At 54.9% G+C, this 22,106-nt stretch overlaps 10 protein-coding genes across 10 annotated transcripts; 4 read left to right on the top strand and 6 right to left on the bottom strand.

Moving 5' to 3' along the window:
• Position 1: 1 nt before the first annotated feature.
• Positions 2-724, top strand: L969DRAFT_43228 (uncharacterized protein; the record flags this gene model as incomplete). Its single annotated transcript, XM_014715602.1, has 1 exon — positions 2-724. One exon carries the CDS (start codon positions 2-4, stop codon positions 722-724), a length of 723 nt encoding a protein of 240 aa, XP_014571088.1.
• On the bottom strand, positions 312-3,079 carry L969DRAFT_84336 (uncharacterized protein). The gene is made up of 14 exons (XM_014715601.1): positions 2,882-3,079; positions 2,775-2,826; positions 2,674-2,719; positions 2,446-2,618; positions 2,313-2,394; positions 2,215-2,261; positions 2,084-2,161; positions 1,980-2,031; positions 1,855-1,925; positions 1,687-1,803; positions 1,544-1,641; positions 1,487-1,492; positions 1,407-1,431; positions 312-1,356 (listed from the first exon to the last, which is right to left on the bottom strand). Exons 1-14 carry the CDS (start codon positions 3,062-3,064, stop codon positions 797-799), a joined length of 1,590 nt encoding a protein of 529 aa, XP_014571087.1. The 5' UTR covers positions 3,065-3,079; the 3' UTR covers positions 312-796.
• On the bottom strand, positions 2,884-6,903 carry L969DRAFT_84335 (uncharacterized protein). The gene is made up of 9 exons (XM_014715600.1): positions 6,873-6,903; positions 6,401-6,826; positions 5,998-6,344; positions 5,736-5,945; positions 5,577-5,680; positions 5,413-5,528; positions 4,399-5,364; positions 4,104-4,352; positions 2,884-4,054 (listed from the first exon to the last, which is right to left on the bottom strand). The coding sequence occupies exons 2-9, from the start codon at positions 6,570-6,572 to the stop codon at positions 3,144-3,146; spliced, it is 3,075 nt and encodes a 1,024-aa protein (XP_014571086.1). The 5' UTR covers positions 6,573-6,826; positions 6,873-6,903; the 3' UTR covers positions 2,884-3,143.
• A 44-nt stretch (positions 6,904-6,947) lies between these two features.
• Positions 6,948-9,701, top strand: L969DRAFT_14674 (uncharacterized protein; the record flags this gene model as incomplete). Its single annotated transcript, XM_014714914.1, has 1 exon — positions 6,948-9,701. The coding sequence occupies one exon, from the start codon at positions 6,948-6,950 to the stop codon at positions 9,699-9,701; it is 2,754 nt and encodes a 917-aa protein (XP_014570400.1).
• Positions 9,702-9,738: 37 nt separating this feature from the next.
• L969DRAFT_14673 (uncharacterized protein) lies at positions 9,739-12,384 on the bottom strand (the record flags this gene model as incomplete). The annotated part of the gene is made up of 10 exons (XM_014714913.1): positions 9,739-10,075; positions 10,128-10,483; positions 10,539-10,896; positions 10,947-11,239; positions 11,308-11,547; positions 11,597-11,842; positions 11,899-12,004; positions 12,054-12,091; positions 12,159-12,247; positions 12,297-12,384. 10 exons carry the CDS (start codon positions 12,382-12,384, stop codon positions 9,739-9,741), a joined length of 2,151 nt encoding a protein of 716 aa, XP_014570399.1.
• L969DRAFT_153243 (uncharacterized protein) lies at positions 12,385-13,286 on the top strand. Its single transcript, XM_014715599.1, has one exon. It carries the CDS (start codon positions 12,495-12,497, stop codon positions 13,056-13,058), a length of 564 nt encoding a protein of 187 aa, XP_014571085.1. The 5' UTR covers positions 12,385-12,494; the 3' UTR covers positions 13,059-13,286.
• Positions 13,287-13,515: 229 nt separating this feature from the next.
• Positions 13,516-14,266, bottom strand: L969DRAFT_91913 (uncharacterized protein; the record flags this gene model as incomplete). Its single annotated transcript, XM_014715598.1, has 4 exons — positions 13,516-13,586; positions 13,641-13,757; positions 13,821-13,860; positions 13,907-14,266. 4 exons carry the CDS (start codon positions 14,264-14,266, stop codon positions 13,516-13,518), a joined length of 588 nt encoding a protein of 195 aa, XP_014571084.1.
• A 532-nt stretch (positions 14,267-14,798) lies between these two features.
• Positions 14,799-16,628, bottom strand: L969DRAFT_43990 (uncharacterized protein; the record flags this gene model as incomplete). Its single annotated transcript, XM_014715597.1, has 4 exons — positions 14,799-15,440; positions 15,488-15,808; positions 15,863-16,149; positions 16,199-16,628. 4 exons carry the CDS (start codon positions 16,626-16,628, stop codon positions 14,799-14,801), a joined length of 1,680 nt encoding a protein of 559 aa, XP_014571083.1.
• A 319-nt stretch (positions 16,629-16,947) lies between these two features.
• On the top strand, positions 16,948-18,136 carry L969DRAFT_91911 (uncharacterized protein; the record flags this gene model as incomplete). Its single annotated transcript, XM_014715596.1, has 3 exons — positions 16,948-17,530; positions 17,583-17,789; positions 18,048-18,136. The coding sequence occupies 3 exons, from the start codon at positions 16,948-16,950 to the stop codon at positions 18,134-18,136; spliced, it is 879 nt and encodes a 292-aa protein (XP_014571082.1).
• Positions 18,101-22,021, bottom strand: L969DRAFT_606840 (uncharacterized protein; the record flags this gene model as incomplete). Its single annotated transcript, XM_014715595.1, has 7 exons — positions 18,101-18,460; positions 18,507-18,627; positions 18,674-18,812; positions 18,864-20,069; positions 20,120-20,661; positions 20,711-21,897; positions 21,953-22,021. The coding sequence occupies 7 exons, from the start codon at positions 22,019-22,021 to the stop codon at positions 18,227-18,229; spliced, it is 3,498 nt and encodes a 1,165-aa protein (XP_014571081.1). The 3' UTR covers positions 18,101-18,226.
• Positions 22,022-22,106: the final 85 nt, after the last annotated feature.

Here is a 22,106-nt window from a genome sequence, read left to right as displayed (position 1 = left end):
TATGAGCCAAGTCAAGCCATTTCCAGTCGACACCCTACCGGCAAAGAGCCATGTGACTGGACAGACGACTCAGCTGAAGCCCTACGCAGCCTCGCTCATCTCTCTGTCATTGGGCAGTGATGTGCTCCTCTTTGGCTCTTTCACCCTGAAATCTGGTAGGACATCGCCCTACTTCTTCAACGCCGGCCTGCTCCACTCTGGCGAGAAGCTGCTCGCACTGGCGTCCGCCTTTGCTGCTGCCATACACGAGTCTGGCGTACAATTTGATGTCTTGTTCGGTCCTGCTTACAAGGGCATTCCTCTGGCCGCCATCACCTGTGTCGAGCTGCAACGCTCCTTCGGGCGGACAGTCAATTACGCCTTCAACCGCAAAGAAGCCAAAGATCACGGCGAAGGCGGAAGCTTGGTCGGCGCGCCATTGAAAGGTCAGAGAGTGCTCATCATTGACGATGTCATTACCGCTGGCACAGCCATCAGGGAGGCGGTCGAGATTATCAAGCTGCAGGGAGGTCAGCTCGTCGGCATCACAGAGTCGCTGGATAGGCAAGAAAGGGGTAAGGATGGCGAAGCGAGCGCAGTGCAATCAATAGAAAAGGAGACTGGCGTACCTGTCATCGCCGTGATGACAATGAAGGACATCATCGCCTATCTCGGCGTCAAGGGCGGCATGGACGAGCAGCTCAGGGCAATGGAAGCTTACAGGCAGCAGTACGGTGTTGTATGATCCCGAGCAGGCACACAATGTCATAGAGCTACAACATGTACAACAGCAGCAGCAAAGCACCGACTAACCTCATCATTCGCGCAGCCAATCTTTGCTGATGACGTTGCGAATGCCATCAGGCAAGATGATGACCACGTTGCGATTGGGATCGGCAGCGATAGCTTGTCCGTCTGGACTCTCTTTGAGATAGTGGAGGGCTGCCCAGACGGCTGCGCCGCTGCTGCCACCGCACAGAATGCCTTCCGTACGAATGATACGACGGGTCATAGCAAACGAGTTCTCGTCCGTCGTCTTGACCCAGCTGTTGACAGCCGAGTGATCCAGCACAGTAGGAACAAAATCATAGCCGATGCCTTCAACACTGTAGCCGTTTGTGCCGTTCGTGTTGAGCGTCTCTGGCCGTGCGAGGACGCTACCGATAGGGTCTGCACCAACGACGATGAGGAGAGCATTATGTTCGCGCAGCCGTCTCGCCGTGCCGCTGATGGTACCGCCCGTGCCTGCGCCGGCAACGAAGAGATGCACCTGATCGCTCACTTGACTATTTGGATCCGTGGTCAAATCGATGAGGGCTGTACGAGCAAGGTCTGTCAAGATCTCGCCGCCGGTCGTTTCGTAATGGACCTGAGGATCTGCTCCAGCCTAGTGAGTCCAGATCCGAGAGCTCAGTCAGAGGCCTCACTTTGAGGGTTGTCATACTGATTCAGCTGCGTACAGGTAATATGGTCAGTACTGTTACAGTAGTCGATAACACAGACATACAATGACCTGCTCATCGTCACATTAAGCACGCACAAGACGACGTCGACGAAAACTTACAGCCCCAGGGATCTCTGCAGCAAGACGCTTTGCCAGACCGATGTGCGAATCCGGACTATCCCAGGCGGCATGCGTCGGTGTGCGCCGGATCTCGGCACCTAGCAAGGCGTCAGCATACGCCTCGCATAGCCTCAAAGGCGTACCAAGAGCACGTAGAGTGTTTTCTTTCTCGAGTGACATCTTATCGGGCAGCGTGATAATACAGCGGTAGCCTTTGACCGCAGCCATGAGAGCAAGACCGATGCCCGTGTTGCCCGATGCTGTCGTTCATGCGTCAGCGTCAGCGATGAGTGAGTGCCCGCGTGGCATACTTGGCTCAATGATAATGCTTTGACCGGGAATAAGCTCTCCGGACGCCTCTGCAACCTCGATCATGCGCTTCCTGGAGGTGTATCGGACAGTCAGCTTTACACAGATTGGGCAAGGCATTACATACGCGATGCGATCTTTGACGCTGCCGCCGGCATTAAAAAATTCGCACTTTGCAACTGCAGATACACGTCAGTAATAAGATACGCTATTTGCATATGGTGCACATACGAAGGTTACACCTGATGCCTTCTTCGTTGGCGATCTTGCGCATACGAACGAGGGGAGTGTGACCAATGAGTCCAGTGACTGGTCAAGTGCGTTTGTAAGTGAGCCACAACGCGGTACAGTCTGCTGCTCACTCGAATCAAAGACTCCGTGAGCTCCTGCGACATTGAGGCCGTTATACCTGAGAGACGCTATCAGCTTGCGCTGTGACATCACCGTCTGAGCGACCTACGTAAAGTCATGAGGCAGCGCTGCGGGAACCATGGCAATGTTGCCGGTCATCGGATCACTAAGTCTTGCGTCGATAGGTATGGCTGCCAAATCGACGTTAGATCATGCGACGGTATCGATACGCTTTCACTTGCTTGACTCGAGGCCAGGCAGAGGCAGGCTGCCGACACGCGACTGCAGGGCCCGGAACAGACGAGCACTACTGCTTTGCTCTGTCGGCAGAGGGTTGCCAGGTATGAGCGGGTTCGTGGGATCGCTTTCTTGCACAGATCCGTGCTTGGACTTGAAATGACGGTCGAGCGTGTCTCTGACGATACAAGTCAGCAGTGGATTGCCCTCTGATTGATGTGTTGGCGACGCACTTGCGAGCAAAGCGACGATCGCAGACTTTACACGGAAAGGGGCGTTCTGTTGACGCTTTGGTCAGCAAGCCTTGACCTCGAGTACGTCGCGTCGAACCGACCGAGGGTATGGGTCATCTCGTGGCGCTGCTTATGCTCCGTCTTTTTGAACGTCTGAAGACGCGATCCGCTTCAGCGCATGCGCGTTCTACCATCTGCTTCGACGTACAGCACCACAGAAGCCGCATGTCGGCGGAGGTTTAGGCGCCTTGATCAATCGTTGAGGCCCACCCAGCCCGGCCAGCGTCTTTGCCGCTTCAGCCTCACGCCTTTCTGCATCGCTCTTTGAGGGCTCGGCATCATCACTGGGACCGATGTCGTCTGTTGAGCGCGGTCGCTTGGCTGCAACCATTGTTGTGGAGACTGCGGTTCTGCGGGACTAACCAGCTGGGAGACGGAGAACAACATAGTATCTGTCACAAAAGATGCATTCACGCCAGTAAGCGCTTTGATTCGACGATTCTATAGGCTAGCTTTGCGATGTTAGCTGCTGCGACGACGACCGGCGCTGCGATTTCGATGCCACATGAGACCTCGATGGCATATGCTATGCGTTTTGCTTGTTCGTCAGAGTACAGGACAAAGTCGTCCGCGTCAGTCCGATCGGGAAGCAGATCCTCTGCAGCTGAAGGCTTCTCATCGTCAGTCGTAGTATGGATGAGTCGGCGACAAGATTGTGGTATCAGCGCTGGGTCTCTGTCAAGACAGTGGACAATGATCTTGGACAAAGTCGCGTGCACAGATTCGAATGAACTTTGATCAACTGGCTTGGGCACGTAGATCTCGAGTGGACCGAGGGATGACATGACGTTGTGTTTGCCATCGTGATGGTACCTTAGCTCGTACGCGCCCACGGTCCATGGCAACTTCGAGCCTGCTAGTCGTACGAAGCCCTCGGACGCAGATTCGGTCGAAGCTGACGAGAGACTGCCATCTTCCGTTGCAGCTCGGCCATCGCGTGTACCCTCGTCATCTTCGTATTCGTCGATATCAGTCGGACACCATTTGCCTTGACTGCTGACTGCAGTCACGCGCATCGATGTATTTGCGCCAAGACGGTAGATTCCGATCCAGTCACGTTTGGAGTGATTTGCAGGCGCCTTCCATTGCACTCTGATTGCTTCGCCGAGCATGTATCGCGGGGGTGTTTTCGTCCGATATTGTGGCATGTCCGGCAGCTGAAGCGCATCATTGACAGATGAGGGCAGTGAGAGCGAATACTGAGTCTCGTCGTATGCTGACATCTCCTGCGAATTCGCCAAGCGAGTGATGACCAGTCTTTCCCGCGACTGCTGGACGAGCACTTTGGTGTCAATCATGTATTCCGTCAGCTTCGGTTTTGCTGTGGTACTCGGGTCAGATCAAGCCTGCAAAGTCCCGCGCAGACTTACATTTGCCAAGGAAATCTTCGACGGCTTCCGCGGTCTCCTCAAAGACCTTTTCAAACGTGCCTTGCACTTCCCGCGCAGCTTTGGTGATCTCTGGCGGCGCACGGTGTGCATGTCGGATGGCAAGGTTGCGCAGCGTACGTGTGAAGCCGGCGTCTTTCCTGAGTGCATCGCCGTAGAGCTTCGTCATATGAGGATTTTCGACATGCCGCAGGAACCATAGATGCGAGAGTACCGATAACACGGCCAGCGCTGTCCAGAGTATCAGCGTTTGTGATTTTCGAGTGGGTTCACCTACAAGTCACGAGCTTGCTGCCGGATATGAGCGACAAGCCGAAAAAGGCTGCACCGCCCATAATGCGCTCGGGATTGTTCAGATGGCGATAGATGCCATGGTAGTAGAGCTCGGTGGGATAGTCTGGGATGAAGAAGTCACCATAGAACCAGCCGAAGTTGCCAAGAACTTCATAGGTCGACTGCGCCGTCCAAGCATGCAGACCGATGAGTAGGAGCCCCATTGTGTGTCTCAGCGTCTCTGAGCCGAGCGTCCAGTTGTGCGGCACGCTGTAGCATCGCCAGGTGAGTGCGGCAAAGGACGCATAAGTCATGCATAGACTGAGATTGTAGATTGCCTTCCAATTACGGAACGCTTCTTCGGTTGCCGACGATGCTGCGCGGGTCTCGTAGTGATAATTTTTCAGGAAATGTCGAACGAGCCACTTGTGCTGAGACTGCGCATGCAGAGCCATACCGAGACCGTACGAATGGATGAGTCGCCAGGCGAGCGCATTGAGGAATGCCAACGCGAGACGTTTGTCATTTGACATCTGAGGCATGAGAATGCCTGCTGTACCGTAGAGCAGTACGAGCGCAACGCCAAGATCGCGTGCTCTGAATGGATCAAAGTTCTTCAGGATGACGAGGTCTTTTCTGAAATAGATGGCGTCGAGGTCATGCTGAGTCGTAGCAAGCGGCTCAGGGTGGGCTGACATGCCGACAAATGAGCTTGCAAGGCTGTTTGAGCTGAAGCGGCGTTCCTTGCTACTGCTTCTTTCAAGCTCGTGCAACCCGCTCGTGTCGCTTTCTGCGTCAGAATCGACAAAGGTACTCGATGAGCTGTCAGAATCATGAGCATGCTGAGCGGCGTTCGAGCCTTCTGCGAAAGTGGGTGCAGCAGGCGAGACTGGCTGAGAGGAACTTCGGGGGACTGGGAGCGGCCTACGGGCAGCGATCGCCTTGCGCTCGCCATATGTTCTCTCGATGTCTGCCACAAAGGTCAGCGAAGCTCGCATTGGTCTTCGCGAGGGCATACGAGGCGTTTCGAACCAGACGAGAAAGCCGAATTGACATGCATGAGCAGCCAGCGAAGCCAAGAGCACGACCTGGCTGCCGACAACGAGTGATAGGCCATAGTATCCTGCGTAGCCACTGCAAACCCGGTCAGCGACTTTGCTTTCGTGGATATCAGATGCTTACACGCTATACATGGGATGCATCCAGAGATCGAAGACGCCGTCAAAGACGAGATTTTGGTGGATCCGGAAGAAGTTGTCTGCCCAGTACCAAGCATGATCGGTGACCTACGCACGTCCATCGCGTCAGTATGTATCATAGAACCCTCCTCTTGGTACATACTATGCGATGTGCGTCGACTTTGACCCAGATGTTAAAGATGATAAGAGTCCAGCCTGCGACCCATCGGAGCGCGTGTAGAGCGACAGAGTGGCCCGGCGGGAAATGCAGCCAAGACCAGGCAAAGAGAACATAGGAGAGAAAGTCGTTGAGCAGGATGATATCGACAGCGTGCCTGAAGAAGAGCCAGACGTTGTATTCGAGCGGGAGAGCCTGCACGTTCGTTAGCTCCAGCACACAGCTTGACTGCAAGCGTGAAACGTACGTCGAAATCGTAGTCTTTGCCCATCTTGACGACAAGCTGAGACTTGATCCATGATCTCGTCTTGGGTCTCCGGGACTCGTCGAACCAGCCGTGGAGTTTGACTTGCTTGATCATCCAGCGCGTCTCGCTCTGTCTTTTTAGGAGATATCCGAGTCCGACATTGTAGGAGAGCCGCCAGAAGAAGAAGACGAAGAGGAACAAGATGCGGCTGACGCGCAATGGCAGACAGGAGAACAGAGCGAGCTGAGCGCCGAAGCAGGCGAGTATGACGAGATCAACGTGCGATTTCGGTATCCTTGGATCGAACAAGCCAGACAGAACGTCGTGCGTTTGTGGCACAGCAAAGACTATCACACTGCTGTATGAGCGCTCGCTTGCTCACCTGTGCAAGTGTGTAGCGGACCTGTCCCATCTGGCGTGCGTGCCAATGTCGGCTTTTGCTTTGTAGCATCGAGTCGTTCTTGTCGCTCTTGCCGTGCCTTGCTGAGCTCAGGGCTGGCTGTAGTATCGATCTTGACTCTCTTGCGCAAGCCGGTCGTCGCATCTGCTTCTGTCCTGCCAGCTTCCTCGCTCATGACGGCTTGAGGCTCTTTCGCAAGCTTGCAGCAGGCTGTTGCTCTCGACAGGAGCTCCCTCTGCTACTCCGCACTCGAGACAGGCCAGCTATGCAGAGTACGTCATGAGATGCCTTGCGTCTGCTCGGTAGGGTGCCGCTTCGAGTCTTGCGCTGCTCAGCCTGTCGAGTTGCTGAAAGTCGCCTTGCTCGAACTCGAGGCGCGAAGTCTGGCAAGGCCGACGAGGTGAGCAGGACGATGGCACAGGGGCACCTCTGCAGATAGCTTGAGCCAGCTCACCGACAGCTCAGCATAGCTCACTAGCTCGGAGAGGTCAGTCACTCCCTTTGCCTGCCGCCCAACACGCTCAAAGGGCAAGTTCAGCGTACTCGAGCCATGTCACTCGACTTGGCCGCCCTCGAGGAAGCCGACAACAGCTCGGTATGGCTCTCCGACTTGCTATCGGCTTCTCAGACCGGCCAGGCCAGCGAGACTGCGCAGCAAGTCGACTTGGCCGGACTACAGGCCAAGATCAACACGCTCATACAGCAGCTGGAGACTGCCACGAGCGAAGTTGCGCTCGAGACGGATGTCACCATCAAAGACATTGCGAGAGCCACGCCACGTCTTGCATTCGACCTACAGCTCATGCGCGAGAATGCTCTCCTGCTGCGCTACACGCTCGACAGGATCCAGAGCACCAATGCGAGCGCGACTCAGACCAATGGCGTCACTCGTCCGCCGGTCGGACAGTCTGCAGAGCGTGACGAGCCAGTCAAGGAAGACATTCACGCCGTCATGGAGCGCCTTGCCTTGCTTGATCTCGTCAAGACGAGGATGGAAGCCACACGCGTCGTACTCCGCGAAGCTGAGTCTTGGTCCACCTTGGAGGCAGAGATCACTTCGCTGCTCGCCCTCTCAGAGTTTGTCAAAGCTGCAGAACGTCTCTCAGAAGCCTCAAAGTCGCTCGTCGTCTTTCGCGAGACGCCAGAATACGAGCAACGACATGCACTCATGACCTCGCTGCAGAATCAGCTAGAGGCCTCTCTGTCGGCGAGCCTGATCGCTGCCATCACCGACAAAGATGTCAAGCGCTGCCGGGACTTCTACGCTATCTTCAGTCAGATACAACGCGAGGTTGAGTTTCGAAACTACTACTTTGCTTCAAGGCGAACCAGTATCCTCGCTACCTGGTCATCTGCCAGCCTGGTCGAGCAGTCTAGCTCTGCAGCTACTCAGGACCACCAGCCAGTGGCCTTCACTGCCTTCTTCGAGTCATACTGTGCCGATTTACTGGCATTGCTCGAGGAAGAGCGCATCACCATTGCCGCTATCTTCCCGGATCCTGCCGATACATTAGCGAGCTTCTTGCAGAGCTTGATCGAGTCGCAATCACCCACTTTCGGTCAGAGACTCGCAGCCGTGTCCGAGTATCATGCCGCTCGAGCCTTACCCGAACTGATCAATGCTTACCATGCTACCGAAGCTTTCTGCGTCCAGGTCGATCGGGTCATGACAAAGCAATCCGGAACGCACAACGCCACTGCGACCGAAGAGCCCGTCAATGTCGATCCCGCATCTGCTCGCAGGGACAGACGAGCCTCGGTCAAGCGTCTCTCCTTTTCGCGACGATCAAGCTCGAAATCGGATATTTCAGGTGCGGTCGTGCCTGCTGCATCAGTAGTCATCAGAGGATGGGAAGCAGCTCTACTCGAACCCTTTTTGGACCTTCAGAGCAACTACAGCGAATTCGAGCGGATGTTCTTACTTGCCGAGCTTTCCCAACGGACATCAGCATCCGCTTTCCAGGCCAGTCTTTCTGCCTTATCGGAGATCGCAGACGCTCGGGCTGCCAGGATGCTGATCGAGCATGGGCAATCCGCCTTTGCGATGGCAGAAGACGGACTCAGGCGAGTCATCGACTTTACGCATGGTTACGCCATGGTCGGCTACGTGGCAGCAGTCGATTCCGTGCTCAGCGACTTCTACACGAACCGTGCTAGCATCGTCATTGCTAGCCGGGAACAACAGCGAAAGAAACGAGCAGATGCTGATCGTCGTCGAGTGACACAAGGCTCAGCTGGTGGGCGCCCCGAACTCGATGGTTTAGACTACTCGCCAGACGACTGGGCGACGTTCCAGCTCGGTATAAGACTGCTCGGAAGCTGCAGACAGCTTGCCCAACGCGCATCCAGCTTTGAGACCAATGCCAGGAATCGCATCAGCATGCTCAACAGGGGTACAAATGCGCGAGAGGATGTTCGCGAGGCAGCTTTGGGGACAACGCCGAGCGCAATCATGATGCTAAGACAGTCCACGCTCAATTCGGTCGAATTCGCAGAGCTGCTCAAGTCTGTCGAAGCTGCCTCACGTGATGGTCATGGGCACATCCTTTGCTCGGATGCAAAAGCGAAATCGAGCGAGCTTGCTCAAGCTTGTCAAGCGCTTCTGCATGATGTTATCTTGGGACCATTATTATCCGCTCTAGCATCATATGCCGATTTGCACGTCTGGACTCAGCAAGGGCATCCCGAACAGCAAAGCAAAGCGATGGTCGTACAGATCCCCACCTTCTCAGTATCGCCCACGGAAACGATCTCACGCCTGGGCGAGGGTCTCTTCAACCTCCCCCGCTTGTTCGAAGTCTATGCCGATGACAGCGCGCTGGGCTTCTCGATCGAGACCCTCCCCTTTGTGGACCCAAAAGCGCTACACCAGCCTTCGCCGCCCGCAATCTTGCGAGCGCGACCGAACCAGTCACCCGAAGGGCATGAGAATGGGCACGCCTCTTCACCCTCGGCTTCGTACTTCACTCGATCGAAAGAAGACGCGCCTTTGACGCTCAATTCGGAAGATGTCATCTCCCTGTGGCTGACGTCGCTCGCACTGTCCGTGCTAGATTACCTCACGATGGGTGTCCTGCCGGGCATTCGCGAGCTTAGTGCAGCCGGAGCCAGTCAGCTCGCTGGAGATCTGTCCTACATTGCCAATGTCGCGCACGCTCTTGATGCTCAAAACGCCGGGTTGGAAGATTGGCGCCGGATGCTAGAAGCGAATGAGGCTCAGGTCAAGCAGCAAGCGGCCCTCCGCGACAGTGTTGCTATGCATGTTCAGCGAATGCGAGGCTGGCACGATAGTCAACGGAAGTAATGCGTCGTCATGAAATGCATGCTACAGTACTTGACGATCATATGAGATCGAAGGGGTCATCTTGTGGTCTCATAGCGTGCGCATTCCCGTTTGGCATGTCGTCAAATGCGTTGGCTTGTATGGCAGGCTCACCGACTGGCACAGCAGGCGGCAGCGTATTGAGTCCGACCTGATCGAACAGACCCATCAGGTCATCTAATGGGTTCTTGGGCACGACGCCGGCAGGTGAAGGAACGGGCATGAACGAGGGTGCAGTCGCCGACAAGCCGGTGTTCTCGAGTTGCTCATCGTCATCAAAGTCGAGCAGATTCTCTGCGTTCTGTCCAGCCACGACGGTCTGGATCGCATTCTGGCCCAGCTGATCCTCTTGCAATCTGCAAGCCGCGTTCTTAAGCAGGAGACTCTCAAGCAAGGGAAGAGACACACTCTGATGCCTTCTTCTGTACGTCATTGGCGCCGATCCTCCCGCGGCCTATAAAGGACTCGGCAGGTTTATGATAGACGCTCGCTAGAGACCCAATTTCGTTGATGAGCTCATCCAATATTGCCGGCGACAAGGAGCTTTGCGGGATCGAGATGGGCGGCCGTGGCGCAAGTATGATACTGCGCGCTGCATCCGCATCTGATGACAGCAATCGCCAGTAGATGTACGCCCGATCTCGAATATCTGGACTATCACAGTTCTTCGTCGCGAGCTGCAGAACCTTCTGTACCAGATTTTGCGCGCTTTCTGGTCGTTTGATGTATAGCTTCACTATGGCGCTAAGAGTTTGTTGCTGCACCTGCAGACGTTTCGAGGACGTCAGCGCTCGAGCGCATGCTTGACGGGTAGCATACCGGGAAAGGATCTTCTGTGAAGGTGTCTAGGAAGGTGCTGAGCAGCTCGTCCGCGTTCGCGATCTTCTCAGCGTACTCTCCGAGTATCCAGATGAGTGATGCTTTCGCCTCGGGCTCGTCGAGATCCTCCAAGCTGGCACAGAGCGTCGGTATGATGCCTTCGTAGCGATAGGGATATTTCCTGAAGATGTCCTTGATGACGACGATGCCTTCTTGGACGACGTAGCTGACGCGAGTCGAGATGAGTTCTAGCAGGACATGGACGCATCGCTCTGCGGCATCTTCAATCTTGATGGCACATTGACCTATCGCTTTGACGGCTCGGCGCACAAAGTCGACGTCTACTTCGGATGCATACCTTTGCTTCCTCACATTAGCTCATTGCATAGGAGACCACAGGAAGCTTACTCTTTGAGCTCACTGAGGAGCGTGTCGATGTTTGTGGCGCTGGCCAACCTGATCATGATGGCAAGTTTCTCGTTCTTGACGTACGGTGGATCGTTGTATTTGCAGAAGAAGACTCGCATCTCGGTCGTCAGTGTGTCTGGTCGTTTCTGTAGAATGAGATTGATGTTACGTAAGGCGACCCATTGCACTTCTGGCGCGGACGAGACAAGGGTAACGAGTGGAGGCGCCATCTTGCGCGTTATCATCCTCAGGAAGTCATCGCGAGTGACGTGTCTGATATGGATCATGATGACCTACAGAAGCATCAGCACACCATCTCACGAGGCCGAAGAGATGGACATGCCTTGATGGCCGCTAACACGACGGCTCCGTTTGCGTGCTGGAACTGGGGAATGACGCGCTCGCAGATGTGCTCGGCTTCCTTTTCGTCTGATGTCCTGTACTTTGCGACTGCAGAGAGTATTGCGATCCTCCCCCATTCTGTACACTCGCCTAGCGCTACGAGTAGTTTGTTGAGAGTCGGCTTGTCTATCACAAAGATGCCTTGATCCTCGGCTGAGTCGGCGATCTCGGAGAGCGCTGTGATCGCATTGGCGACGACCTAGCTTGCCCAATTAGCATATCTCTCGGACTGGCCGACGAAAGCGTACGCTCGGGTTGCTGTCTGCCACCATATCTTGCAACTGACCGATGAAGCCATTTTCGATAGCCAGGCTTGGCTTGAGATCGAATAGCTTTGCGACACAGATCGCGGCTGTCTTGCGGACATACGGACTATCATCGGCGAGGCATTTCCTCAGGGGATCACAGAGATAGTCGATGATCTTGTCGGCGCGCAGACAACCCATTGTCCGTATCGCGAGCGCGCGAATGAGCGGATTGAGGTCTTCCGTGTCCTGCAGCCGCGCAGACTGAGCATGCGGCGTGTCATCGAGGTCTGGGACATGCTCACCTTGACGAAAGTGTTGACAGCAAGAATGACGAGGTCCGGCTGGGTCTTTGCGTATGACATCAGATAGAGATAGACGAGTTTCTTCTGCTCGAGATCCTCCGTTTGCCTGCGCGCGATCGTCAGCCGGGGAGCAATCATATCTCAATCTGACCAACATGTTCTTGAGCACGTCCGGGAAGAGGCCGCTGACATCCTGCAGGCTCTCTGAGCTCGCACAACGCTCAAGAGAGTATGGCAGTGAAGGAGCGTGCCTTGCCAACAGTCAGGTTGGCGATGACTCGCTGAATGGCTTCCTTCCGCTTGTCCGCATACTGACTATTCAGATCAGTCCTGAGCTCGTAGTTCTCGCCTGCTTGCCAGCGTCAGACTCGTCATAACGGTCAGACGAGCAAGCCTACCTTTGCGAGCAGCACCGAAGAAGCGCGCCCCTCTAGGACCTTGTACGGCCGCTAGCCTATTGGCAAGATCGTTGAGATTCATGTTCATGTTGCCAATGAGCAGCACAGTACGTTGGGTCGATGAAGGCGTGCGCGAGCTGCAAGCTCTGTTGTTGCTGACTTGCGAGCTGCTCTAGTGCGGCTTTTGACCTCTTTGAGATGACGGTGATACGCTGCTTGATGATGCGAGCCTCAAGCCTGCGCTCACTATCTGTTGAGTCTCAAGCTCAAGCACCGCTAGTGGCCGCCGGACAGTCGACTAGCAGCTACTCGTCGCGTCGCGAAGCCAATTGCAATCGCAGCCATACAATGGCACAAGCCGGAGCCCCACATGCTCGAGCAAAGTACTTGCGCATTCGCGCGAGCACGCGACGGCTCAAGATGCTCGCGTTGAGGGCTATACTCCTCTTTACAGACTCGTGTATCGTCTGCTGCTGCAAAACCCGGATGCTCGCAGCAAATGGCCCATTCAGACTATGTTCAGGGAACACATTGCTTTGCACAGCTTCACACTCGAGACACGACTGCAAGATTCTTGCGCCCTTGACATTCCAGCCGATCGATATCAACACGGAGGATGGCGAGGCGCGTCACACCGTTGAGGAATATCAGCGCAAAGCTTTTGCCGATACTGTCCAATGGATCCTCGGAGCTCTAAAGCGCTGGGTGCCCGGACTGTCACTGACTGTCAGAGCGCAGCAAACACCGCATCCCTCGAGCTAGTGTTGCATCGTCTTGAAAGATAGACAGGTCGAATCCATGTTGCTCACGCGCACGCCATCAAACACGCGCAATGGTGTCAATGTGCCGAAAGCGATCGTCGAGCACGATTGAGAATATGCCTATCGGATGGGACGTACAAACCGACGTCATCGAGGCCCTGCATGCGATTATCATCGTACAGCAGAGCTGGCCTGACGATCTCACTGGAGCGATGAGGGGATCTGCCAAAGTTAAAGAGCTCTCTTTTCGCGCGTTTCGTTTTGTTATCCTTCAATGCTCGGCCTTCTCTAATGTCCCCACAAGATAACAACTCTGCAGTTCATGCCCATTCTAGCTGGACCTATAGCCGTTCCGCTCGTGCTGGGCATCATCAAAGATTCTGCTCTTGACGGCAACGTTGCGCTGAAAGAGACAACAAGGCGAAGGAAGACTAGACCGTTGCATGGCATTGTTGTTGTCACCATGCTGTATTCTCATCGCACTGCTCGCAAGTCTCTTCAGAAAGCGCAATATTGCACTTGGTGACGCCTGCATGCCCATCATTGGCTATTCTTCTGCTCGGACTGAGCAGAATAGACTTGCTTGAGGGATTGCCAAGGCTCAAGATGACGAAAGCGTCGCACTTGTCCCGGATCGCTCCAGAGAAACGATGTGGAAAGCAGTACTGGTACATACTGATCTTTTCGAAGCTGACAGCCACTGTGATTGCGAAAATGCGAATGGCGTCAATTTCAGCCAGAGATAAAATGACAGTAGTCCTACTCATGCGCCAGCTGAACCAGCCCACCCAAGTATAGTATGTCTGCATGGCAATGAGCGCCAGACAGGATCATCTCTATGCGACGGACAGTGCAGCAGCTGCTCCAACCGGCCTGCGAGGACTTGAGCTGCATGACAAAGGCCACTCTGTAGGAATTGCCGCCTGCTCCCTCTTCAAGCGTCTTCATACTATGCATACCAGCACCGGGGACGAGCACGACATCGGGATAGAACCTTTCGCCTAGTTCGTTGGTCTTGAGGACGACTTGACCGTGTGCAGCAACAGTCGAATAGATGGTAGGATCGGTCTTGAAGCAGCTTCCTCTGACGCTGTGGGTCATATTGTATTCTCTTCGGCGCACAGGGACCGGGAAGCGTTCTTCGAGCCTGTTGGAAGTACCATCGGGTGCGCCGGTACTGCCGGCAGCGTCAAGCAGCCTTTCCTTCATGTGGACCGTTGTATCGATGACCAGGCCATCATGCTCTACGGAGAACGTGTGAGAGCCTGAGTCGGTGTCGGAAAGTTCAACGAGTTCCTCCATCGTCACCTCGGTCGTCTGTTTCTTCGCCGTCACCTGCCATGCTAGGCACAGGCAAGCCCACCGAGCCGCGTGCATAGCTGCGAGAGCAGTGAGGCTATAGTGCAGACACTGTACCCAACCTAGGCTGCTGAGCACGGGGCTGGGAGATGCGGTTGCCGGTGAGCTCAGGCGGAGTGCAGAAGCAGGAGTGAGGATGAGACGATGAGCAGTTGCCGGGGCAATCAATGAACCAAGGAGGGGTACGCCCGATGAATTCCGTTAAATTGACTTTGTTCGCGAATTGCGAATACTGCAGTCAGTGCATAACTTTCCCTCGCCGACGAGCATCACAAGGTGGCTTTTATTCCACTAAGCTTGCAGTACACTCGTTGCCTTCATCATCGACCAAAAGCTACGAGGATGCAAGCAATGACACGCGCTGCAGTGGCTTTACATAATCTCATGCTGTAAATCTAAAGTCGATGCGCTTGTTGGAGGCTCGCTGACCGAGCAAAATGTCTAGCTTCTCCTGCTCGCTCGATTGTGCCCACTGACGCGCTCGACGTCTGTTAAGCCAGGGAAAGAGATATGAGATGAAGATGAGCAGGAAACCTGTAAAGACGGTAATGGCGAGGAGAGCAGCGTTGCCTTTGCGATAGAGCGGCTCATCGCTTGGCTGATAGATGTTGCTACCGATGATGGAGCCTGCCTGCACACTCATGTTGTACAGCGCTGCTGAGACTGTTCGCGTTTGCACCGTTCCGCTATTGGCAGACACGAGCCCGATGAGGATGGGATGCACATATGGTTGGCTCTGTATAAGCTCTATGAGAGCATACCGGATCCAGTATGAGGCTGAACTGGGCAGGGCGATCAAGGCGATCAAGAGCGGGATGATCCAGACGGTCGCAATCTGACTCGTCCATGCAGCCTGTTTCGTACGTCGCGCAACGATGGCCAGCCAGACCATGTTGAAGAGATAAAAGACCAGGCCGGGAACAGTGAGGAGATTAGTGTTTAGCGTACTGAAGCCGAATGAACGCAGTACTAGGGTCAAGTAGGCACCCGTCTGCTTATAGGCAACAAAGACCAGCAACCCCGCCTGTGTCATATCAGTCGCGTCCTTCGCCTGCTTGCATTGTATCTTACCAGATAGATTGGCCACAGGAGATAATCAAGAGCGGCAGCCTGAAGGTGCGCCAATGTGACGCCTTCCCGATTGCTGAGGTCCCCCTTTGCAGGGTCGTCCCGCAGGATGCGATTGACCATGATAACCTCTTCGCGCTCAGAGAACCAGCCGTGTTTTGACCAAAAGGATCGTGTTTGCGTCGGCGAAGCCGGCATGTAGAACCACATAATGATGCCCAGCGAGAGCGTGAGAAGCCCCTCGATGAGGAAGAGCCATCTCCAGCCCGGCCAGCTACCATCTCTGCCTAGTCGCAAAATCGCGTATGCTATGAATGCGGAGACCTGCGCGACCATGCTGATCGTTACGACCAGATTCAAGACGTAGACAGGACATACGATCTGAGTAAGCGTCTGAGTGACCCAATAGAAGCTGAGGCGGACGGGCAGCTCGCCGTTGGTGTAGAATAGGGACGCATAGACGATCGAGTCAGGTATCGTGCCGCCTTCTGTTATGCCGAGAAATGCGCGAGTGAGATAAAAGCTTGTCTTGCCAGTGAGTCTGCATTGTGAGATGGCAACGATGGACCACAAAACCATCTGAATCGGGAGCCACCGGTCGACGCCGACTTTCTTACCGATCAGCTGAGATGGCAGCTCAGCGAATAAGAATGAACAGTAGAAGACTGGACAATGCGATCAGACTGCGCCATTGACATGTCACGCATCACTCACTTGTCATGCCATTGTTATAATCAGCTGTGGTGAGGCCAAGATCACTCAGCAGATTGTCGCTCAGTGCGTTGCTGATGGTTCCCCGATCCAATTGAAGGGCGAATGTGATGACGCAGAGCATGGTCATAATGCGCAAGTCGATACGCCGTCGGATGCGCCGCTCTTCCTCGGGCGCCCACGTCGCTTTAGGATCCCAACGATGAAGCCCCTCATACGTATCGCTCGGACGATGGTTGCGCACCCGCCATTCCGCTGTCTCTTCTTCTGTCGAAAGGACCGATTGACCACCTTTGGCCTCCAGTGAGGGATCAGACAATTCGCGCGCCTTGTCTGATGAGAATGTTGGAAAGAGGCCGCTGTCAAAGAGCGTTCGATCTGACTTGCTGGCCGAGTTCTCTGTAAAATCATCAGACCCTGTTCTTCGAGACATAGTGAGTCGCGCTGTATCAGCAGTGCCAACCCGGACCGCTCAAGATGGATTCGAAGCGAGATGCTCATCACGTCATCAGGAATACGGAAGGCTTGCGCAAGCGGACGTGCTGACATGTGGTGCAAACCATGCAGCTGAGTCAGCGATGGCGTGGACAGGACAGATAATGATGCGATACTTGATGAGTAGTGACATTGCGCGAAGTTTGCGAGCGATGGCGTGACGCGTGAGCGCGACGCACGTGTCTTGCCACAAAGCCCAGCTTGCCTCCTACATAAGCCATCTTCTACCCCTTCCATACGCTCAGAAATCTCACACTATGTCGACGCAGACGATTCACAAACTGAGCTTGCGAGCAGGAACTGCGGACACCTCGATCGACGAGAAGTTCAAGAAGGACCTGCATCTTTTCCCGACGTACGCCCAAGGCGTCGCTCGCGAGCCAGACTATGCGTTCGATGCTTGGCTTCCTCGCCCGGATCCTTCGCTACACTACGAGCCTCTGACCGACTTCGAACACGTTGACCCGGGCACGCGTGTGCCCGATCCCCTCACAAACCCGCTCGACGAGCTCTTGAAGAATGCTCAGACTGCCGAGATCACACCCGCTATCGGCACGGAAGTCAGCGGTGTGCAACTCAGTACTCTCTCGCCTGCGCAGAAGGATCAGCTCTCAGTCCTGGCAGCTCGCCGCGGTGTCCTCATCTTTCGAGAGCAAGACTTTCAAGAGCTATCGGTCCCCGATGCACTCGATTGGGCCCGTTACTTTGGCCGGTTGCACATTCATCCCACTTCAGCTCACCCTGAAGGCTACCCAGAGGTCCACTTGGTCTACCGCGATCGCAAAAGCAGCTTCAATTACGAAAAGAGCGATCGCACAAATTCGGTCACTTGGCACTCTGGTCGGTGCATATTCGGCGGTTGTTTTGGAGAAAGACTTATGCGCCATTGCAGACGTCTCGTATGAGACGCAGCCTCCTGGCTTGACGAGCCTCTTCCTTTTCTCTTCTCCTGAAAGCGGTGGTGATACTCTATTTGTCAACACTGCAAAGGCATACGAAAGATTGTCGCCAGAATTTAGAGAGCGACTCCACGGCCTGCAAGTCGTGCATTCAGGCCACGAGCAGGCCAACTATTTGCGTCGCGACGGCAAGCGCGGCGGTATTGTTCGACGCGAGCCTGTCGAAAATGTGCACCCTCTCGTCCGGACTCATCCGGTCACCGGGCAACGTGCCATCTATGTGCAGCCTCAATTCACTCGTCGTATCGTTGGCTATAAGCGGGAAGAATCGGACGCGCTTCTCAACTTCCTTTACGATCATCTAGCCAAGTCTCACGATATTCAGACTCGCATCAGATGGGGCGGCTGAGGCGGTTTGGGCAAAGGTACTGTGGTCCTATTTGACAATCGCATCACAGCGCACAGCGCTCTTCTGGATCTGCCTGAAGGTGCTCGCCGACACGGCGCTCGCCTAACACCTCAGGCTGAGCGACCCTTCTTCAAGTGATCGGCACCAAACTCCCCCCCATATTGGAGGATTTGATGTGTCCAGCTACTGATCGCTGTCGATTGCATGAAGCTGAATGTCTTTCTCGCCTCACGAAGCTCGTTGCTGCTGTTGCTGCAAGCTCTTCATGCCTTGCGATGTGAAGTTCTGGGCAATGATCAGCTCCTGAGCCCAGCCAGAGGTTGCCGTGCCCTCGATAGTCGGTTCTGTCTTCAAAGGGATCTGACAAGCCGCTTGACAGGTATAAACGAGCAGGGTACCAAAGTCGAGCGAGTCTTGCTGCGTATCATCGACGCCGATCATGCCCAGAACGGTCGACATGATCTACGCAGCCATCAGCGCACATAAGATGCGCAGACAGGGGACTTACTTGGAATTCGCACGTCCGAGCACCATCACAGATGGGACAGGTAGAGATAGCTTCCGGCTTGGGCTTGCCGGTCGAACTGACCCACAGCGGTTCCACTGAGCCTTCAAAAGCGCGATTGTACCTACGCAACGATCAGCTCTGAAAGCTATCGATATGGGTTCGCATACCGGAGGATCTGTTCTGGCTCGTTTGACAGACGATGCTGAAAGCGCAGAAACGCTCCGTCGACGCCCGTGTCGGTGTCAGGCTCGTCCACATTAGCCATGTGAGCCAGATCAGACGGCGTCGAGGCGAGCATGCTTGGGACTGTAGCCGAGCGAGTGTGAGCATAGGCTAGCCGGTCATCATGGTACTCACCAGACTCTTTCTCCTGATCGATCCATTCACTCTCGGACACAATCTCGAATGCTTTCCACTGCTTCGCCGAGATCTGATCTTGATCTTGCTCTCCTTGCTGGTCCGAGCGATTCTGGCAGCGCGGCTTGTGCAGTGGCCATCTGGCAGCTTGACATTCTTTCGAACAGTAGCGTTCAGTGTTGCACAAGCTGCAACGATGTGATGCGCGCAGATGACAGTGCGCACAAAGGACGGCATGGCATTTCTGACGCATCGTCCGAACATCTGCGGATCCTGCTGTCCCACTTTCGAGACCAAAGGGTCCGCCCTCTGCCAACTGTATTCGCCAGGCACGCGTCGCGCGAGAGGCATCTATGCTGACGCAGCGGCCATTCGGACAAGTATAGACGTAGATCGCCCGATAAGGCGCTTGTGTCGAATCGACTACCGGCGCGTTGAGCTGAAGCAAGAATCTCATCGCACGCGAGCGGCAGACGCCGCACTGAGTCATGTCCGGTGACAGCGGCAAGGCAGGGTTGAGCCAAAGAGGCGCGCCGCCGAGCTTGCCAACCATGGCGACGGGATCGAGAGACTTTTCGATCGGCTCTGCAAAGCCGAGCTCGACGCCCGTAAGGCCCTCTTGCTCATCTTCGTCATCTTCGTCGTCGTCATCACCTCCTCTTCCAGACTCTCTGAGAGCGGCATTGGGCTCCTTTGTCGCTAGCGAGCCTCCTCTGAGCTGCATGACCTCTTCTGCAGCGCCGGCAACGCTGACTGGCAGGATCGCGTCCTCTACGGCCATCGCAACATCGTCGACCTGCTCAGCGGGCTGCGGAAGAGACGACGCGTGCAGCTGCAAGTCATGCTCTGCAGCAAGTACCGCATTGTCCTTGGCGATGATGCTGGCCAAGTTCGGGCGAACACTGTCGAGCGAAGGCGCACTTTGGCGTTCGTAGAGAAGGAAGCATGGCCCCGAGCCAATCATGACGCCCAGATTGGTATTCAGAACTTGCGACTCGAGAGAGTGGACAGCACTGATGTCAGACTCAACGATGCGCCACCATCGATCTTGTCGACAGATATAGGTATGATATGCGTCGTGCTTTGGGTAAGGGCCTGTATGCAGCAGCATAGCTCGCAGTTGGTATGGACCGCATTGGGACCACTCTTCTCCGCTATAGAGTCCGTCTAGCTCTGTCTGCAAAGTTGCGATGCCGCTCTTGTAGTCTGCAAACCAGCTTCTGAGCTTATTACCAGATAAGACACGGATGGCATACATTCCGCCGCTCTGTGGGCATGAGCAATCGCGATCTCAAGGTTGGCAATTATCTTCTGCTGACGAGCTTGCCGCTCATCGTCATCGCATTCTTGCGAGATCATGAACAGGTACTTGCGCGTTTTCTCCATGAGCTCGATGTGATCGTTACCGTCTGGGTCCTTTATCGCTTTGAGCTTATCCTGCAGTACTACTTTGGCTTTGCGCTTCTGATCAGCTTGCTCGCGAAGCTGCTGAGCTGCCTGCCTTTTGCCATACAAGTAGCGATCCAAGAAAAGCTCAAGATTGATGGTCAATGGCTCGATGTCTGAGAAGGTGGTGTGGTTTGCGCCTGGTCTTCTTATCGGCATCACGACGGTATTGGCAGGGTGAGTGAGGGACATCCCTTCTTCGCAGGCAAAAGAGCGAGACTGTGCGTGCGCCATATAGACATCGCTAGACTCTTTGGGATCGTGATAGATATCCAGAGCAGCTCGCGCACTTGCGTCGAGTATCGATTGCGGATGATCCTCATTGCCTTCTTGCCCTCGATGGAATAAGATACTTTTCCGAGGCGTCAGTCTCTTCTCTGCGAGGTATGAGGCAGACTGACCTCTTACTGTTCCACAAGAGTTGCTCGACCTGCGCCGAATCTTGGCCTGCGTCAATGGCAAGCTTGGCATGGTATTCGCAAGTGTAAGACCAGGCGTCCGCGATCGCTTCGAATACTCTGGTCATATCGACCACAGGGTTCTCTGCGGTGACTGTTGGCAATACTGCCTGATCTCGCTCTCGTGGCGGCAAGTCTGAAATCGTGCTCAGCAAATCGTTGGGAACGATGATTGCGCGGTGACTGAGTGCCATGAACGCAAAGAGACGTTGCAAAGAAGCGATTGCGCGGACCTGCGCGGGCAGTGCAGCCATGCGAATATTCAAGGCTTCACTAATCGCTCCACCTTGCCAGTAGTCCGTGTCAATGTCATCTGATGCGAGCTCGCCAAAATCAAGGGACAGGACAGCTTGGCGGAATGAGCGCAACTCGTACAGGCCAATCAAGAGCGGAGCGAGCAAAGCGGTGTGTGGCGAGAATGTATGCACGACCATGGGCCGGTCAAGGTCACTCCGGACCAAGCGTTCGCTGGGCAAAGTTCGGAGCGCGTGTTGGCCGTCACGAAGCTGAGATGCTGTCGTATGGCTCTGCGTGCTCGGCAGATTGAGCAGGCTCGCTTGCACGATGTGATCAGAGTTGTCGCTTCCTGGTCCAGCGAAGCGCCCCTGTGTCGCATTCGGCTGACCCCAGGAAGCGAGATTGGAGGCCATTGTGGTTTCGTCAACGAGGTCATTGATTCCCTGCTGATCACGCAATGATGCTCTGATCGCAGCTTCCATCTCGTCGTCATCATCCGTGGGTGTAGCCCATGTGTTGCTACGCGCATCAGACTGACCGGCCGGGGGCATGATTGCGAGCGGCTGATCTCTTGTCAAGTTGGGTGGCCCGATGAAATTGCGAGCTATCTCGCTTGTTCCTGAGTGAAACTCTGTGTGATAGGCTGGAGAATCTTGCCAGTCGCTCGATGAAGCTGCTGAGGTCTGATTGAGCGCTGTCTGCTGCAGAGCAGCCTGCACGGCCGCATGAGACTGAGGATCCAAGGCAGTATAATCTTGCGACGTGCGTCGACTTGGTGCAGGCGGCGCATACTCGAGCGTTGGCGCAGGTGGGTCCCAAGCATGCCCATCTAGGTTGTCTGAAGGATTGTTGAAGATCCAGTCGACTGCTCGCTCTATCGAGTCTGGGAAACGCTGACCAGTCATGCATGATCAGCCTTGAGAGACTGACCAAAATTTGACTGCATACCTGTAGGGCAGCCTTGCTGCTTGCCTCGTCAAAGCCCAGCTCGATCAGCTGCTTCACTTTGTCGCCCATCTTGGACGGTGCAGCACGCAATGTGAGCGCTATGACGAGGGTCGACCGTCGGCCGTCTGTGCAGTCGCGATGTGGAAAAAGCTCG

This window comes from Mixia osmundae (assembly GCF_000708205.1).
Source record: "Mixia osmundae IAM 14324 unplaced genomic scaffold scaffold_1, whole genome shotgun sequence".
NCBI lineage: Eukaryota > Fungi > Basidiomycota > Mixiomycetes > Mixiales > Mixiaceae > Mixia > Mixia osmundae.
This window is presented reverse-complemented; position numbering and strand designations above follow the sequence as displayed.

Coding starts and splice junctions, on each gene's coding strand:
- L969DRAFT_84336 (XM_014715601.1), bottom strand. CDS start 3,064: ATGGTTGCAGCCAAGCGACCGCGCTCAACAGACGACATCGGTCCCAGT. Junction 2,827..2,881: donor CATGCGGCTTCTGTGGTGCT/GTACGTCGAAGC, acceptor TCGCGTCTTCAG/ACGTTCAAAAAGACGGAGCA. Junction 2,262..2,312: donor GCGCTGCCTCATGACTTTAC/GTAGGTCGCTCA, acceptor AGCGTCTCTCAG/GTATAACGGCCTCAATGTCG.
- L969DRAFT_153243 (XM_014715599.1), top strand. CDS start 12,495: ATGACGGTGATACGCTGCTTGATGATGCGAGCCTCAAGCCTGCGCTCA.
- L969DRAFT_84335 (XM_014715600.1), bottom strand. CDS start 6,572: ATGAGCGAGGAAGCTGGCAGGACAGAAGCAGATGCGACGACCGGCTTG. Junction 5,681..5,735: donor AAGTCGACGCACATCGCATA/GTATGTACCAAG, acceptor GGACGTGCGTAG/GTCACCGATCATGCTTGGTA. Junction 4,055..4,103: donor CGAAGATTTCCTTGGCAAAT/GTAAGTCTGCGC, acceptor CGAGTACCACAG/CAAAACCGAAGCTGACGGAA.